This window comes from Bufo bufo, chromosome 8 (assembly GCF_905171765.1).
Source record: "Bufo bufo chromosome 8, aBufBuf1.1, whole genome shotgun sequence".
NCBI lineage: Eukaryota > Metazoa > Chordata > Amphibia > Anura > Bufonidae > Bufo > Bufo bufo.
This window is the reverse complement of record NC_053396.1, coordinates 92,760,039-92,774,695: the sequence shown is the minus strand read 5'-3', so window position 1 is coordinate 92,774,695 and position 14,657 is coordinate 92,760,039. Positions and strand designations below refer to the sequence as shown.

The following is a 14,657-nucleotide window of genomic DNA, read 5'->3' as shown; positions in this document are numbered from 1 at the left end:
TGAATGACCCCTATTATATCCAGTTAATCTGTACTTTTAAAGCATACAAATAAAAGTGATGCATTAAATGACAATCACAATTAGTTTAGTAAGCCAATAGGATATTATTTTTGCCTGGGCAGCAAATTGCTAAAATTACAAAAATTATATTTACCCCCAACCTCCATGATTGATATAGACAAGCCCGCACATACATTCCACCCCCCCCCCCCCCCCAAAAAAAAGGGGGGGGGGGGGGTTCGCAGTTTGAGTACAAAATCCAGGATACAATATCATGCCCTTTCAAAATTTGTGAACTACAAATGAACGTACTGTTATTCACTTTTCACCTCTACAGCTCACCATTCAGTAGAAGATCCTGTAACAACTTTACTTACCTGCTTCCCGGCGCCAGCTCCCTGCTCCTTCACTGGGCTCCCTGGATGATATGTGATTTGACATCGCCACAGCGAATCACTGGCTGTGGCGTAGACTGGATCCCTTTACGCCATGTGACAATTTGTCATGACATATGGGGAACCAGTCACCACTGTGGCCAGTAATTGACTGCAGCAATATGAAATCAGATGTGGACATCCTCGATGCCTCGGAGCCCAGTAGAGCATCGCAGGAACGAGGAGCCAGCGGTGGGAAGCAAGTCAGTCATCTTTCCTTCACAGGTCCAGCCAGTTAGGTGGAAGGGGAACCCCCCCCCCCCCCCCATTGTTTGATAACCCCTTTAAGTTACCACCATTAAAATGAGTAATAACATTGGAAAAACTGTCACCAGATAAGACATGCTGTAGATCTGAAACCTACCCATCTCCAATTTTACAATAAGTATAATCCACCTCTGTCAAGGAGACAACATTATGACTCAAATTCGTAGCGGGCGCATGCGATGCCCGCTCCTGGCAGGCAGGGCATCGCAATACCTACTGCACAAATTTGACCGCGCAGCCACAGTGGAAAAGGACAGAGGAGGGGAGTAAACGGGCGGGAAGAGGCACACGGAGGGCGGGGTTATGAGCCGTTGAGGAGGTGCTGCCTGGGGCTCGGAGGATTGAGACGCCGCCCTGGGCACTTGAGAGGGCGCATTTACATAATCGTAAAAGTTCATTTTCGGCTAAAAGAAAACTCAGTTACATACAACAAAGGTACCGTTTTTAAGTTCTGGGTGGCACATAACGCTATTTGATCAGTCTAATATGCCCAAATGTGGTGACAGACTCCCTTTAAAAGAATTTAAAAACCTGTGTACTCAACTTTTTAAGCAAGGTCACTTTCACACAGTGTTTGGTCACTAATTCCCATCAGTAATTATGAGCAAAACCAGGTTTGGGTCAAATACACAGAACAGATGCAAATTTTTCCTTTATACCTCATCTCTGTGTGGCCTCCACTCCTGGTTTTGGCTCACAATCACTGATGGAAATCACTGACTGTGTGAGAGGGACCTAAAGCCAATAAAAACTAACCAGAAACTGACATCATTCGTTAAGGGCCAACACCCTCTAAAACATGTGCTCATTAAGCTTAAGGTGCATTTAGATGGGCCGAGGAGCAGATAGTCAGGAAGGAAGCGTTTCTTCCCGACACTTGGCTGCTTGTTAAATGGAGGTAAAGCACTACATGTACATGCAGCGATCACCTCCACAGTATGAGAATAAGGGGTCGTTGCTGCCATTGTTTATCCTCATACAGCTGCATTGTATGATAATGTAGTTGCCTGCACTAACGACTATTTCACCCGGTGAACGAGCGTTTCACTGGTTCATCTGGTGTTCTACAGTAACTTTAGACAGGCAGATTGTCAGGAACGAGTATTAATAGAAACATTCATTGCCAATAATCTGCCCGATTATCTGGGCGCCTAAATCTAGCTTTAGCTGCTGTATACTATGGTGCCATTTGGTCAGGGTCATAAGTATGCCATTGAACTGCGTATAGCTAATACGTTCTCCATAGAGACAATAATTTTGTCATCACGGACAACCACTTTCAAATGGGAGCCAGCGATCAGCTAAATGTCCAGCATCTTAATCCCAGAAAACAGCCGATTTTGCTTTGGTAAAGCTTGGCCTTCCAGACATTTCACCTGTGGGGTAAAATGTAGTATTCTATATCAGAGATTCAGATGAACGGCCTTCTATGTCACACAGACATTATGGGGGAGATTTGTCAAGACTGGCACTTTCTGCGCCGGTCTTAATATCTCCTGTGCTGCCAGAGGATGCACCTAAAAAGATGCTGCCATAGATTTGTCTATATTTGCACCAGAAAACTGGTAAAAATAAAGATACATTTGTTTTGGCTGCTGGCCATGTCCATCCCCTTTCAGAAAAGTGGCAGGGGCGGAGTAAAAACGGGACTTGCGACAATATTTTGTCGCAGTGGCATCTAAAAAGTTGCAAACACAAAGGGGCACATTTATTAAGACCAGCGTTTTAGACACCTGTTTTAATAACCCCTATACCTGGTGTTTGAACCGCCGGTGTTATTAAGATGCAACGGCCTCTACATAACTTTGGCGGATTCCTCACCACTTCAAAATGTAAGACAGCTTCCGAGCTGTCTTAAATTTAGACCATTTTCTACGCCTGAAACATGAGCAGGGAGAAGTCGCAGATTGCGGCGCAGAGGACCTTTGCATCACAATCTGCGCCATAAATGCACCTAATTTAGGCGTATTTGTTTGATAAATGACCCCCAAAGTTTGTTATTTATTTTTTTTATTTTTTTAAACACCAGAAATCAGGCACAAGAAGATGATAAATCTCCCCCTTTAAGTCCACCAGAGTAGGAGCAGTCGCTGCACAGCATCTCTCCACCATAGTTTAGAGTGGGGTCTTAAATGAGGCCCCCCCCCCCCCCCTCTGTATGTCTATATGCCCAGATGTATGTTATATAAGCACAATGAAGCTGGATGGAGAAGATAGTTTGTGCACTTCTATTCATGCAAGCTCTACTAGTAATCTGAAAGCACTTCAGTAACATGGGTCAATGATTCGCCCTCTTCTCTTACTTACGTGAGTTGCTGGCCTCTTGAACAAGGCTCTTGTAAAAAGGAAACTTGCGGGACAGTCGGAAACTCTTTTTGCGCTTGGATTTGATGGACTGTCAGATGGGGTGATGACACGGACAAAGGGTAACAGGAATGAAAATGTCCACAGAATGCAGGAGCAGAAAAGAACAAAAGAAACAAACAAAAAACAAAAACAAAATCAAGACAAAAAATAAAAAATAAAATGGGTTCACAAGTCATGCACAAAAAGATAAAATTATAATGGAATAGTGTGATGATCTGGGAGGCAATGGTTATCATGAAGATTCGGACAGGAATCTAAAAAAACCTCAAAAAGGAGTTTTCCCACATTTACGGCACTTTGTTAAGATATTGATAGGACAGAGGAGTGTCCACTTCTGTTGCAAAAGATAACTGCTGTAGATCCTCTTTGGTGGTAAAAAAATAAGAGACACATACTGGTAGTTTTAAACTCTTCTCTCTGCCCCTTATAGAAAGGAGGGGACATAGGAAATGGGAGAATAGGACTGTTATTAACAATGGTGCACATTTACTAATGTGAGTGCACCTAGATTTTGTCATAAAAAGCACCAAAATGTGGTCCACTTTGGCATATCTAGGCCTAAATAAGTTATCTACGGCTAGCTTGACATGCGTGTCTTTACGAAAAAGCGTGGCCTAATATGTGCCACATTTATAGTTGCTATAAATAAAAGTGTCATCCAGCCTGAACCCTGTGATAAATGTGGTGCGTCCCATCTTGCTGGATTTACAGAAGCAGCATAGCTGGCTGTGCTATGCGCACAGCTCTCATTCACTACAGTGGAAGTTACAGTAACAGCGGCGCACCGACCCACTCCCACCGTTTCTGAAAGCTCGGCCACCTAGCACCTGTGTTTAGTTTCATCTCGCCGTGGAAACAGCGGGATGAGACAAACCCATTAAGTTTACGACAGATACATGTTTCGCAAATCTGCCCACTATGTGTAGTCTAACTATGGAGACACATAGGGCCACATGGCAGCTGTACAGGGGATACTTGGATTTAAGAATATTCTTAAATTTACATCTGCTAATATAGACATATTCTTTACGGTTAATAATGGAGAGATAATGAATGTGCTAAAGCATCCATACTTACTCTATTTGCTTCCATACCAGAACGTCCATGAAACTTGACAGTTTTCAGCCGTGCCCTCTCTTTTTTCTCAACCCTGCAAAAATAAAAAAATAAAATAAAAGTGGATATTTCTTAAAGCCATTCCTCAGCGAGTGTGTTTTACTATTCTGCATGGACACGTATGTACCATGTACCAACTGAACACAACTAAAACACCAGGAGAACAAACACTGGGTCAATTAGAAGATTCCTCTCACCTTTTTTTGCTGGGGATAACCCCTATTTGTTCACTTTCTCCATGTGGTGTGACAAGTCTAGCCTGCCACCATTCGTCATCAGAGGCATTGATAACATGTAATATATCCCCATAAGAGAAACTCAGCCCCTGGCTTGGTAAGCAGCTATCCCGAGATCGATCATAGTCAAAGAGAGCCCTGTTAAGAGACAAGTTAATGACAATCAGGTATCTAAACAATCCTGACAGATCAGAAATGAAGGAACAGAAGATGGCAGCATAACACAATTAGAGGGCAACATGGGAATGCGTTCCTGGAAATGACTCAAATGTTATATGCACAGCCAGTTGCATCTATTAGTGTCAATGGTATTAGCTCTTCCCCTGTCATGATGCGGAGAGGGATGAGACAGGGCTGTCCCCTGTCTCCTCTCCTCTTCGCTCTTTTTATTGAACCATTGGCTTCCAGGATTCGCTTAGATAACTGTATAGATGGTTTTGGGGTGGCGGGAGTGAGCGATAAAATAAGCTTAAATGCCGATGACGTGATTCTGTTCCTGGATCAGGGATGGAAAATTCTTTCGCATGTCATAGAGGTAATAGAAGAATATGGCAAACTATCAGGTTATAGAATTAATTGGTCAAAGTCATCGCTCCTCCCGCTGAACCGCAAAGCCTTAGATGAGGGGAGGCGAGTTCGTGTTTTGGCCCCTAGTGATACCTTAGATTATCTGGGGGTTAAGATTGGGGTCCCTATAAATAGGTTTTATGATCTTAATCTGGCCCCGGTTCTGAATAAAGTCAGACAAAATCAGCGCTTGGCGGAAATTGATATTGGCACAAACGGACCGAATAGCTTTGATTAAAATGATTATCCTACCGATAGTTTTGTTTCCGTTGTGTGCCTCCCCCATCTGGATCGATGATATCTTTTTTCATAGGTTGGAGACTATGATTAACGATCTAATTTGGGGAAGGAAGAGGGTGCGTATAAAGCAGAGATATCTATGGTTGTCGGAGGCAGATGGTGGGCTGTCATTACCTTTTTTCCAAGGTTATTATTTATGTGCACAGATTCAGCGCTGTTGTTATTCAAAAGAGCTTACTTTCACGATATTTGACAAAAGTTTTTGATAAACCAGTTGATAATATTTTTGCATGTTTGGAGACTGGGTTTATGGGAATGAGGAGGTCCTTGTTGGTCCCGTGCTCACTGCAGAGGGTTTGGAACAGACTGAAGAAGATCCTTAAATCTTCCGGTCCGTTTGTTTTTACCCCTCTGTGGGAGAACAGGGAGCTAGAGGAGTTCTTCAAAATTACAGATTTTGGTTATTGGTCACGTAATGGTATTAATAGGGTGTCTGACCTTTTCTATATGGGTCGCTTTAAATCACTTTTGGAATTTGGTTTTACCGATAGCTCACCATTAGCTTTATTTATGTATGCACGTTTGAAACATATTTGAAACCTCTAGGAATAGGGGTCTTATTTTTCTACGAGAGAATTTATTTTTTGATTTTTGTGATGCCCAGAAGTATGAAAAGGTGAAGTTATCTAGACTCTATGCGAAACTCCGAATGGCACTGGCAACTAACGCCTTTCAAAAGTACAGATAAGTGGGAGCAAGAGCTGAATTGCCCCCCACTACAGTGGTCTACCATTTATAGGAACGTGAGGAAGGCGACAGTTTCCAGTGCGCATAGGCTAATTCAATTTAAGATACTCCATAGACTGTATTATACGCCGAAAACACAGGGAAAATTTCCCCAAAATAAAGATCGTGATTGCTGCTGCTCTAAATGTGGATATGTTAATGCCAACTATGTCCATGTGCTTTGGAGCTGCAGCAAAATAAGAAGTTATTGGGATGAGGTCTTCACTACCCTGCAAAAGGAGAGTTCAATGAACTACAACCCGGGAATTTTGATAGTGATCTTTGGAGATTATGGGTCAGAAGTGGAAGTCCCGCCCCAGGTTAGACGGATTTGGATGCGGGGATTGATGGTTGCTAAGGCTATATTGATAAAGTATTGGGGCTCTGTCTCCCCGCCCTCAGCAAGGGAGTGGAGTTCATACCTCCAAAAAATTAGGGTATATGAGGACATTGAAAGGAAACGGAGAGATGCACGCAGAGCTGTATAGCTATAATAAATACTGATACTATTCCATATAATAATGAATGGAGTGGACGGCAGCCAATGGGGGGGGGGGGGGGTTGATATAGCTATTATTATATATTATCTTGTGGGTGTCCTTAAGATGCTGTGTAGAGTTTTTCTTGTAAGGATGTCTATGATTGTCATGCTGGGCACACCGCTGAGATTGATATTGTTTTATGTATTAATATTTTGATTTGGAAAATAAAATATATATTTATATTAAAAAAAAAAAGAGGGCAACATGACAACAAATGTACAATAAACTATTTCAACGGAGGACAATAGTTTTTCATTTTCTGCCTGTGCCATACTTAAAGGGGTTCTGTACCTTTTGATTACTGCTGATCTATCCTCTGGATAAGTTCACCATGCGGGAAAAGTAACGTGATCCTTTTATAGATCAGGTCATTACGGACACGGCGATACCAAACATGTGCAGCGGAATGGTTGAACATTTTTAATAAAGACCAAATATAAAAAAAATATATAAAAAATTTTTTACCTAAAAAAGGGAAAACAAATCATAGAAAAATGCCCCCAAAAGGTATACTTAGCTTTTAATTTATAGCAGTCTGAAAAGTGTGTTCCCATCACAACGTTATACTGTATCAGCAGACTATGCCATAACAGTGTCAGTGGGGGGGGACAATGAATTAGCATGTAGAGCAGGAGTGCCGCTGTGCAGGGAATGAGCTTAGGAGACCACCGTCCCTTCGTTCTTATGACAGCCAGAGTTGCAGTGGACCTTCAATGATCATGCTATGACATATCCCTTTGTGGTACAGCATAACATTAGTAGGTTTGAGTACCACTTTAGGTTGGTTTCACGATAAGCGGCTTTAGAAAAATCTCTTTGCAGCACTTATATATCATTTTCTAGATACGCTGCAGCCAGATATTATATTCCACTGAATGTGAGAAAAGCTATGTTTGGTGAAGTGATGGTATGAAATCAGGAGCGGTGTCCACACCATAACCTGTGGGAGTCAGCTATAACTGCAGCCAATCACTGGTTTCAGCGGGCACGTGCCATTCATCACTCAGGTGATCCCTGCAGTGGTCACATTCCATTCATCGCTCATGTGGTCAGACAGAAGGAAACTTCCTCCCTCTCTCAAACATCATTTACAGCAATATCCAAAGGGTTGAAGTGTACACGATCATGCTAGAAGGTCCTCTATTGCAGCCAAGCGCCTGTTGTGATCTCAAGGGAATATTTGGCAATGCCAACAAGATTGCAAAGACTGATCAGTGATGGAGATGGAACTAGCACCCACTCATAACTGATAGAAACCCATGAGGGATATGAGGGATTAGAATGGTGCCACAGAGAAATACACCCCACAAAAAAAATCTTATTCAGCTACATCAACAGAAAAATAAAAATAAAGTCACAGCTGTAAGAAAAAAAACTTTTATCAGACCGCAGGGGACGAGAGTGACATTTGGGAAGTCCCTTCGTCAATTACAAACAATAAAAAAATATTAATCTTTTACAGTGATGAACAGAGCCGTTACTAGGGAAATATAACGATCCAGAAATAATATGAGAATTATTGCTTCCTTTTATAAGGAGGTTTACTCTTCAAAGGTGTCTCACTCAGAATATGATCTTAAATCTTAGGCTACTTTCACATGTAAAAACGGTTCCGTTACAATAATATAACCGCATGCATCAGTCATGAACGGATCCGGTTGTATTATGTCTTCTATAGCCATTACGGATCCATCATGAACACCATTGAAAGTCAATGGGGGACAGATCTGTTTTTTTATTGCATCAGAGAGAATGGATCCGTTCCCACTGACTTACATTGTGTTTGGCTCAGTTCCGTCAAGCGGACAGTTTGGTGTCAGCCTCTAGAGTGGAATGGAGACGAAACGGAGCCAAACTGATGCATTCTGAGCGGTTCCTTATCCATTCAGAATGCATTAGGGCAAAACTGATCCGTTTTGGACAGCTTGTGAGAGCCCTGAACGGATCTCACAAACGGAAAGCCAAAACGCGAGTGTGAAAGTAGCCACAACTGGACACATTAGTAGTTCCTAGATTATTTGAGGACTAGAATAATATACTAGATGCCCTGTCTGTAGGAATGAATTTTGAGAAGCCATTAAAACAAGCTCCAGGGAGGAAATCTAATTGGTCTGGATGGATTATCGGGACTTGATTCTGGATTTATTTATCCTTGTGGAGTGCTCAAGTGCGAGGGAGCCTTCCAAAACCTAAGGCGAATGCTTTCATTATAGTGATGCCAAAAAACAAAGATCGGATTCTCCATGAGCCAATACCGTCCTACAGCTTTCTTAAATGTTGATATGAAGTTACTGACCAAAGTTCTGGCTAATCGTCTTGCTTCAGTCAATTGCGAATCGAGGAAAACAATTCCTAATAATCTTGAGTATTCTCTATCACACTATGCTGTGTCTTGCCCTGGTGCTGGAGGGCTTCTGCTGCTTGATGCAAAAGAGCTTTCAATACTGGATAGTGGGAGTTCCTATGGGGATACGGGAAAGATTTGGACGTGGGCGGGTGGAACAATTCTTGGATAAAATTACAGTATAGAAATCCTAAGGCACAGGTGGGTGTAAATAAAGCTAGCTCATTTTGTCAGGAGGTACTCATCAGGAACGCCCCTGTCCCAGTTTTTATTTGCATTAAATATTGAAGCTTTATGGGTTGTCCCTATATTACAGACTTTTGCTTTTCAGAGGGGAGGAAAGCGCTCATCGTACACGGTTGACATGCTGCTGCATCTCAGTCAAGTTTCTGACGTGGCGCATGTCATCTGTGTTTACCAGCAATCTGGAGTATATTAACCTATCAAAATAAACTGGTCAAAAGTCTATACTCTTCCTTTTAAAGGGAACCTGTCATCAATTTTAGGGCTCATGGACATGACCAATATTGGCCCCGGGAAACATGGACCTTGTGTCTGCCGGATCTCCTGGGCCAATAGTGGCTCCCCTGGACTGAGAAGACTGTATCATAGCGTTTTATGATGGTCAGTTCATATCTGATCGCTGATCTCTTGTACTGAGCTCAAGGGGGTGCCCCTATTAGGCCCCTTTCACACAGGCGAGTATTCCGCGCGGATGCGATGCGCGAGTTGAACGCATTGCACCCGCACTGAATCCCGACCAATTCATTTCTATGGGGCTGTTCACATGAGCGGTGACTTTCTTGCATCACTTATGCGTTGCGTGAAAATCGCAGCATGCTCCTCTTCGTTACGTGAAAAACGCACACAGGCCCCATAGAAATGAATGGGGTTGCGTGAAAATCGCAAGCATCCGCAAGCAAGTGCGGATGCGGTGCGATTTTCACGCACAGTTGCTAGGAGACGATCGGTATGGAGACCCGATCATTATTATTTTCCCTTATAACATGGTTATAAGGGAAAATAATAGCATTCTGAATACAGAATGCAAAGTAAAACAGCGCTGGAGGGGTTCAAAAAAATTTTCAACTCACCTTAGTCCACTTGATCGTCTGTCTCCTTTGCTGAACAGCCCAGCTTCTCGTCTGTCTCCTTTGCTGAACAGGACCTGTGGTGACGTCACTCCAGTCATCACATGGTCCATCACATGATCTTTTACCATGGTGATGGATCATGTGATGACCAGACGGAATGACGTCACCACAGGTCCTGTTCCTGTAATGAATGCTCACCACAGGTCCTGTTCAACAAAGGAGACAGACAAGAAGCCGGGCAGCGCGATCAAGTGGACTAAGGTGAGTTAAATTATTTTTTATTTATTTTTTAACCCCTCCAGCGCTATTTTACTATGCATTCTGTATTCAGAATGCTATTATTTTCCCTTATAACCATGTTATAAGGGAAAATAATACAATCTACAGAACACCGATCCCAAGCCCGAACTTCTGTGAAGTTCAGGTTTGGGTACCAAACATGCACGATTTTTCTCACGCGAGTGCAAAACGCATTACAATGTTTTGCACTCACGCGGAAAAATCGCACGTGTTCCCGCAACGCTCCCGCACATTTTCCCGCAACGCCCGTGTGAAAGGGGCCTTATTGCTTCTACGCAATTCCTCAGAAGTGATTTGTTGGAGGAAAAAGCTTTCTGAATTTACTCTTAGGCCCCGACGGATTAGGTACGGATGCGTTCAGTGAAACTGTCACTATTTTGCAAGCAAGTTCAGTCAGTCTTGTCTACGATTGCGTTCAGTTTTTTCCGCGCGGGTGCAATGTGTTTTGATCCGTTTTTCACGCACGTGATAAAAAAACTGAAGGTTTACAAACAACATCTCTTAGCAACCATCAGTGAAAAACGCATCGCACCCGCACTTGATTGCGGATGCAATGCATTTTTCACGCAGCCCCATTCACTTCTATAGGGCCAGGGCTTCGTGAAAAAACGCAGAATATAGAACATGCTGCGATTTTCACGCAAACGCAGAACTGATGCGTGAAAAACAGCGCTCATGTACACAGACCCATTGAAATTAATGTGTCAGGGTTCAGTGCGGGTGCTATGCGTTCACGTCACGCATTGCACCCGCGCGGAAAACTCACTCGTGTGAAAAGGGCCTTAGGCTCCTTTCACACGAGCGAGTTTTCCGCGCGGGTGCAATGCGTGAGGTGAACGCATAGCACCCGCACTGAATTCTGACCCATTCATTTCAATGGGTCTGTGTACATGAGCGTTTTATTTTCACACATCAGTTCTGCGTTTGCATGAAAAATCGCAGCATGTTCTATATTCTGTATTTTTCACGCAGCCCAGGCCCCATAGAAGTGACTGGGGCTTCAGTGAAAAACTCATTGCATCTGGAAGAAAGTGCGGGTGCAATGCGTTTTTTACTGATGGTTGCTAAGAGATGCACACAGCAGCAGGGAGCTGAACATGGCAGCCAGGGTTTTAATAGTGTCCTGGCTGCCATGGTAACGATAAAATACCCAGCAGTGTAATCTGCCACCAATGAAGGGGATGGGACCCTGTGGCCACCATATAACAATGAAGGGGGGGGGGGGGGGGGCGACGACTTGTGGCAAGTGATAATGGGGGGGGCTGGGGAGCACTGCGCCACCAATGAATGTAATTAAAAAGAGGCCCTTTCGTGAGTCCAAAGAATATGAACTTAGTAGCAGGCTGCATAGAGCGGCGCCCAGGGATCTAAGTGCACTTACTATTATTCCTGGGCGCCGCTCCGTTCGTCCGCTGTGGCCCCCAGTATTTTCAGCATTTAGAGGAAGGAGGAGAAGACGCCAGTGTCTCTCCTTCTCCCTGACAGCAGCACTGTCCAATCAGAGAGCAGAGCTCAGAGCCAGGGAGTTTTTTTTCTCCCTGGCTCTGAGCTCTGCGCTGTGATTGGACAGCACTGCTGTCAGGGAGAAGGAGAGACACTGGCGTCTTCTCCTCCTTCCTCTAAATGCTGAAAATCTCGCGAGACACGCGGGCCGCGAGATTTACACTGGGAGCAGACCGCAAGATTTACACCGGCAGTAAGTACCGGCCCCTGGACAGCCCCCCCCTCCCTGGCCAAGTATGAAGTAGGAGGGGAGGGGGGGGGGGGGGGGGAACAAAAAAATAAAAATAAACAACCTGATAAATATAAAAAAATAAAAATAAATGCCCAGTTGATGGGAGTCTGACTCCCTGTATTTAATGCAGAGTCACCCTCTTGCAGATGTGTGTATATAATGTAGAGTGTGTGCCTTATATACACATACACTCTGCATTATAGCTGCATTTCCCACCCTAGTCTTACTCGAGTCAATCATTTTTCCCATTTTTTTGGGGTAAAATTAGGGGCCTCGGCTTATATTCGGGTAGGCTTATACTAGAGTATATACGGTATAACATTTTGTGAATTGGGACATTTAAACATTTTTTTTTTTTAATTCCAATTTAAATTTAGTAGGAGACGGAGTCGGTTCATTTTTAGCCGACTCCAGGTACCCAAAATTGCCTCCGACTCCACAGCCCTTTATACTTAATTTCTTGGGAGGTGAGCGATTACATTGACGATGTTTTTTTATATATGTATTGCCATATTCTAAGACCATAATTCATAGCAGCTGCGAGAGGGCTTGTTTTTTGCAGAATAGGGGAGATTTTACTGGCATCCTTTTGGCAATTTTTATTTTTTTGTTGGTATAATACAATGCAATAGTTATCTTTTACACTGACAATATTAGACCCTGCCTCTGGAAGGGCCTAATAGGCTGTTAGCCATCCAGTTGCCATGGCCACAAATTGGGACTTTGCAATCATGTGGCAGTGGGCCAAATGGGGTACAGAGGTAGTACCCTCACTCTGTAAACCACTTAGATGTCACGACTGACCGTGGCATCAAAGAGGTTAACAGCTGCAATCGAACGTTACAGACGACACTGCCGCTAATGGTTAATAACGTGTTCGCTGCCATGCCATACATAAAAAAATAATAAGTTTTAAAAATGGGTTTCAAAAAAAAAAAAAAATATATATATATATATAATTTCCTCTTTAACAGCCAATTACATACATGTATGTCACAGGTCGCAAGGGAACATCAGAGACTGTTCCATACACAGTGTGTGCTGGTTGTGTTATACAGCCAACTCTGCAGTGCCTGGAGATCAGAGGCTACTGATGCTGGGAGTTTAACCCCTCACATACCAATTCAAGATGCTAGACTGAGGTCTTATTTTTTTTTAAGAAGTAGTAAAACATAAAAACTATGTTTTACTATGTTGCCGTAATTGTACTGAGCCACAGAATAAAGTGAACATGTCATTTTTACCACACTGTGAAATTAGCTTGGGCCTTGAAGGGTTAAAGTGCATATGTCGGAATGTTAACCACTTGCCCCCTTCCTGACCAGGCCTAATTTTGCAAAACTGACATCTCACTTTATGTGGTAATAACTTTGGAACACTTACTTATCCAAGTCATTCTGAGATTGTTTTCTCGTGACACATTGTACTTCATGATAGTCATAAATTTGAGTCAAAATATTTCACCTTCATTTATGAAAAAATGCCAAATTTACAAAAAAAAAATTGAAAAATTCTTAATTTTCTAAATTTCTATTTCTCTGCTGTTAAAACAGAAAGTGATACCTCATAAAATATTTTATTACTTAACATTCCCCATATGTCTACTTTATGTTGGCATCATTTTGGAAATGTAATTTTATTTTTTTAGGACGTTAGAAGGCTTAGAAGTTTAGAAGCAATTCTTAAAATTTTTAAGAAAATTGCCAAAACCCACTTTTTAAGGACCAGTTCAGGTCTGAAGTCACTTTGTGGATACCCCCATAAATGACCCCATTGTAGAAACTACACCCCTCAAGTTACTTAAAACAGATTTTACAAACTTGGTTAACCCTTTAGGCGTTCCACAAGAATTAAAGGAAAATGGAGATCAAATTTTTAAATTTCACTTTTTTGGCAGATTTTCCATTTTAATCCAATTTTTTCTTTAACACATCAATGGTTAACAGCCAAACAAAACTAAATATTTATTACCCAGATTCTGCGGTTTACAGAAACACCCCACATGTGGTCATAAACTGCTGTATGGGCACACGGCACGGCGTAGAAGACAAGGAACTCCACATGGTTTTTAGATGCCATGTCCCATTTGAAGCCCCCCTGATGCACCCTTAGGCCTCTTTCACACGGGCGTTGCGGGAAAATGTGCGGGTGCGTTGCGGGAACACCAGCGATTTTTCCGCGCGAGTGCAAAACATTGTAATGCGTTTTGCACTCGCGTGAGAAAAATCGCACATGTTCGGTACCCAAACCCGAACTTCTTCACAGAAGTTCGGGCTTGGGTTAGGTGTTGTGTAGATGTTATTATTTTCCCTTATAACATGGTTATAAGGGAAAATAATAGCATTCTGAATACAGAATGCATAGTAGGTGATCAATTGAGGGTTAAAAAAAAATAAAATTAACTCACCTTCTCCTCTTGTTCGCGTAGTTCCTTCCCGGTCGCTTCTTCTTTGATGAGTGGTGGACTAAAGGACCTTTGGTGACGTCAGATCACATGCTCCAATCACATGGTACATCACCACGGTGATGGACCATGTGATCAGACGTCACCAAAGGTCCTTTAGCCCACAACTCATCATTAAAGAAGAAGAGACCGGGAAGGAACTACGCGAACAAGAGGAGAAGGTGA

General features: G+C 42.8%; 1 protein-coding gene across 5 annotated transcripts in view; it reads right to left on the bottom strand.

The window, feature by feature from the left end:
• DLG3 (discs large MAGUK scaffold protein 3) overlaps positions 1 to 14,657 on the bottom strand; it is a 533,344-nt gene that overhangs the window by 41,630 nt on the left and 477,057 nt on the right. For all 5 annotated transcript variants that reach the window (XM_040442126.1, XM_040442127.1, XM_040442130.1 and 2 more), the window contains 3 exons: positions 4,382 to 4,558; positions 4,146 to 4,218; positions 3,009 to 3,096 (listed from right to left, as the gene is read on the bottom strand). In XM_040442126.1, the coding sequence (XP_040298060.1) occupies positions 3,009 to 3,096; positions 4,146 to 4,218; positions 4,382 to 4,558 (338 nt within the window). The remainder of the gene's footprint in view (positions 1 to 3,008; positions 3,097 to 4,145; positions 4,219 to 4,381; positions 4,559 to 14,657) is intronic.